Here is a 3,466-nt window from a genome sequence, read left to right on the forward strand (position 1 = left end):
CAGCCTCCCATAACTTTGTAACCTCTTTTTGGACAACTTCATAGCTGGATTTAGTCTCTTCTGTGGTTGTACCACGGGTTTAGCATCATCTTCCAGTCTAATTTTGTGCTTACATCGAGTTGGACTCATTCCCTTTAGGTCACTTATAGTCCATCTGATAGCTGTCTTGTGGGCATTGTGGCTTATGATAACTGGATATGTGTCACCCTCTCCTAAGAACACGTATTTCAAGGATAGAGGCAGAGGCTTAAGCTCCAGTTTAGGAGGTCCATCTTCCACCTTAGGGATGGTCAGCGTCTCCTTTTGTTCTTCTAGTGCATGCATGTCAGGCATGGCATCTTCAAGAATTTTATCCAGCTCTTTCTCAAGTCTTTTAATCTCACGTACCTCTTCAACCAGGGGTTCTATGACATCGATTTTCATGCATTCCTCTGCGGGGGTCAGGATGTTGGATGGCTTTGACAGCATTGAATGTAAACTCATCCTTATCGACTCTCAGTGTTACTTCCCCCTTTTGAACGTCAATGATTGTACCCCCTGTAGCTAGAAAAGGTCTACCTAGAATAGTGAAGGCATTCCTGTTCTCTTCCATATCTAAGGTCACAAAGTTCATGGAAAATGCAAAGGGTCCAACCTTGACAATCAGATCCTCAACCACCCCTGATGGGATCTTGATGGAGCCATCAGCAAGCTGAAGGCAGATGCGGGTAGGTTTGGGTTTTTGGATCTGGAGCTTGTTCATTAATGACAATGGCATGAGGTTAATACTTGCTCTAAGATTACATAGGGCTGTCCTTATGCAAGTGTTTTCAAGGATGCATGGTATCATAAAACTCCCAGGGTCCTGTAGTTTCTCTGGTAGGTTCTTTTGGATGACTGCACTACATTCTTTGATGAGAAAAACTATCTCTGCTTCTTTCCAATCCCTTTTGTGGCTCATGATGTCCTTCATGAACTTGGTGTAGGAAGGTATTTGTTCAAGAGTCTCGGCAAATAGGATTTTGATTTCAAGTGTCCTGAGGATATCCCGAAACCTGGCAAATTGCTCATCCTTTTCTGCCTTATGGAGTTTATGAGGATATGGAAGCATGGCTTTGTATTCAGGGATTTTGAGTGGTGTAGGGTGATTGTCCATAGTGACTGTGGAAGGGTTGTCAGCTTGCCTCGGTGGGCAGTTTCCTGAATTGGGGTGAATGTTGCCTTCCCCTTCTGGGAGTTGGACACCCATGTTGTTCCCCATTGGGCGTTGAACGCCCTTGCCATTCCTCTCTGGACGTTGAACGCCCCTATTGATCCCTTATGGGGATTGAACGCCAGAAGAAATAGTCTAGAAATAGTCTAGAATGCTGTACATTCTTCTTCTAGTGTGGTGTTACATCGAGGTGGGGTAGTCAAAGTTCTGCCACTCCGTAGCTCAATTGCCTGGCATTCTTCAGCTGCTTGCTTGATTTTGATTTGGTGCAGTTCTGTTTTCACACTCTGGAGAAACGCTTGGGTTTCCTGGACTATGTTGTGCTGGTTCTCTAACTGTTTCATCAAAAGGTCTAACTGTTCAGCCATTGTTTTGTTCTGAGCTAGGAGTTTGTCTGTGGTAGATTCTTCCTTGGGTTCCTTGGGTCTTTCTGCTGTGTAAAAATGTTGGTTATTGGCCACTGTTTTAATGAGCTCTTGAGCCTCTTTGTGTGTTTTCAACATGTGTAGGGAGCCACCGGCAGAATGATCCAGGGACATTTGGGCTGCATTAAGGAGTCCGTCATAAAAGATGTCCAGCTCGACCTAATGGGTGAACAACCAAACAGGGCATTTCCGGAGCATTGACTTGTATCTCCCCCAGGCATCATAAAGAGATTCGCTCTCCTCTTGTTCGAAGGCTTGAATATCCTTCCTTAGTTTAGTTAAATATCTGTTCAGGAACTTATCGGCGACCTTACTCCAGGTGTTTAGGCTCTGATGAGCGGATAATTTATACGCTTTTTGGCATTATTTTTAGGTAATTTTTAGTATTATTTAGTTAGTTTTTACTATGAGTTTGTATGTTTTTCTGTGATTTCAAGTAATTTCTGGCTGAAATTGAGGGACTTGAGCAAAAATTAGATTCAGAGGTTGAAGAAGGACTGCAGATGCTGTTGGATTCTGACCTCCCTGCACTCAAAGTGGATTTTCTAGAGCTACAGAAGTCCAAATGGCACGATCTCAATTGCTTTGGAAAGTAGACATCCAGTGATTTCCAGCAATATATAATAGTCCATACTTTTCTCGATTTTAGATGATGCAAACTGGCGTTCAACACTAGTTCTCTGCCCTATTCTGGAGTTAAACGCCAAAAACAGGTTGCGAATCAGAGTTAAACGCCAGAAACAGTCTACAACCTGGCGTTTAACTCCAAAAAGAGTCTCTACACATGAAAGCTCAATGCTCAGCCCAAGCACACACCAAGTGGGCCCGGAAGTGGATTTTTACATCATTTACCTATCTCTGTAAACCCTAGTAACTAGTTTAGTATAAATAGGACTTTTTACTATTGTATTTACATCTTCGAATCTTTTGCATATTTGATGTTCTGAGATCACGTTTAGGGGGCTGGCCATTCGGCCATGCCTGGACCTTGTTCTTATGTATTTTCAACGCTAGAGTTTCTACACACCATATATTAAGGTGTGGAGCTCTGTTGTTCTTCATGAATTAATGCAAAGTACTATTGTTTTTCTATTCAACTCAAGCCTATTTCTTCTCTAAGATATTCATTTGCACACAAGAACATGATGAATGTGATGATTATGTGACGCTCATCACCATTCTCACTTATGAACGCGTGCCTGACAAACACTTCCGTTCTACATGAAAGCAAGCTTGAATGCATATCTCTTAGCCTCCTGATTTACGATCAGAGTCTTCGTGGTATAGGCTAGAATTATTGGCGGCATTCTTGAGATCCGGAAAGTCTAAACCTTGTCTGTGGTATTCCGAGTAGGATCTGGGAAGGGATGGCTGTGACAAGCTTCAAACTCGCGAGTGCTGGGCGTAGTGACAGACGCAAAAGGATTACTGGATCCTATTCCAGCATGATCGAGAACCGACAGATGATTAGCTGTACAGTGACAGCGTATTTGGACCATTTTCACTGAGAGGACGGGATGTAGCCATTGACAACGGTGATGCCCAACATACAGCTTGCCATGGAAGGGAGTATGAAGGATTGGATGAAGGCAGTAGGAAAGCAGAGATTCAGAAGGAACTACGCATCTCCATATGCTTATCTAAAATTCTCACCAATGAATTACATAAGTATCTCTATCTTTATTTTACGTTTTATTTATCTTTTAATTATTAAAACTCTATAACCATTTGAATCCGCCTGACTGAGATTTACAAGGTGACCATAGCTTGCTTCAAGCCGACAATCTCCGTGGGATCGACCCTTATTCACGTAAGGTTTATTACTTGGACGACCCAGTGCACTAGTTGG

The 3,466-nt window shown here is 42.7% G+C and overlaps 1 protein-coding gene across 1 annotated transcript; it reads right to left on the reverse strand.

Annotated features, from left to right (window-relative positions):
• Window positions 1-391: 391 nt before the first annotated feature.
• On the reverse strand, window positions 392-1,228 carry LOC107646675 (uncharacterized). Its single transcript, XM_016350844.2, has one exon. It carries the CDS (start codon window positions 1,226-1,228, stop codon window positions 392-394), a length of 837 nt encoding a protein of 278 aa, XP_016206330.2.
• Window positions 1,229-3,466: the final 2,238 nt, after the last annotated feature.

The sequence above is a fragment of the Arachis ipaensis genome, chromosome B6 (genome assembly GCF_059453495.1).
Source record: "Arachis ipaensis isolate K30076 ecotype BB chromosome B6, ASM5945349v1, whole genome shotgun sequence".
Classification (NCBI taxonomy): Eukaryota; Viridiplantae; Streptophyta; class Magnoliopsida; order Fabales; family Fabaceae; genus Arachis; species Arachis ipaensis.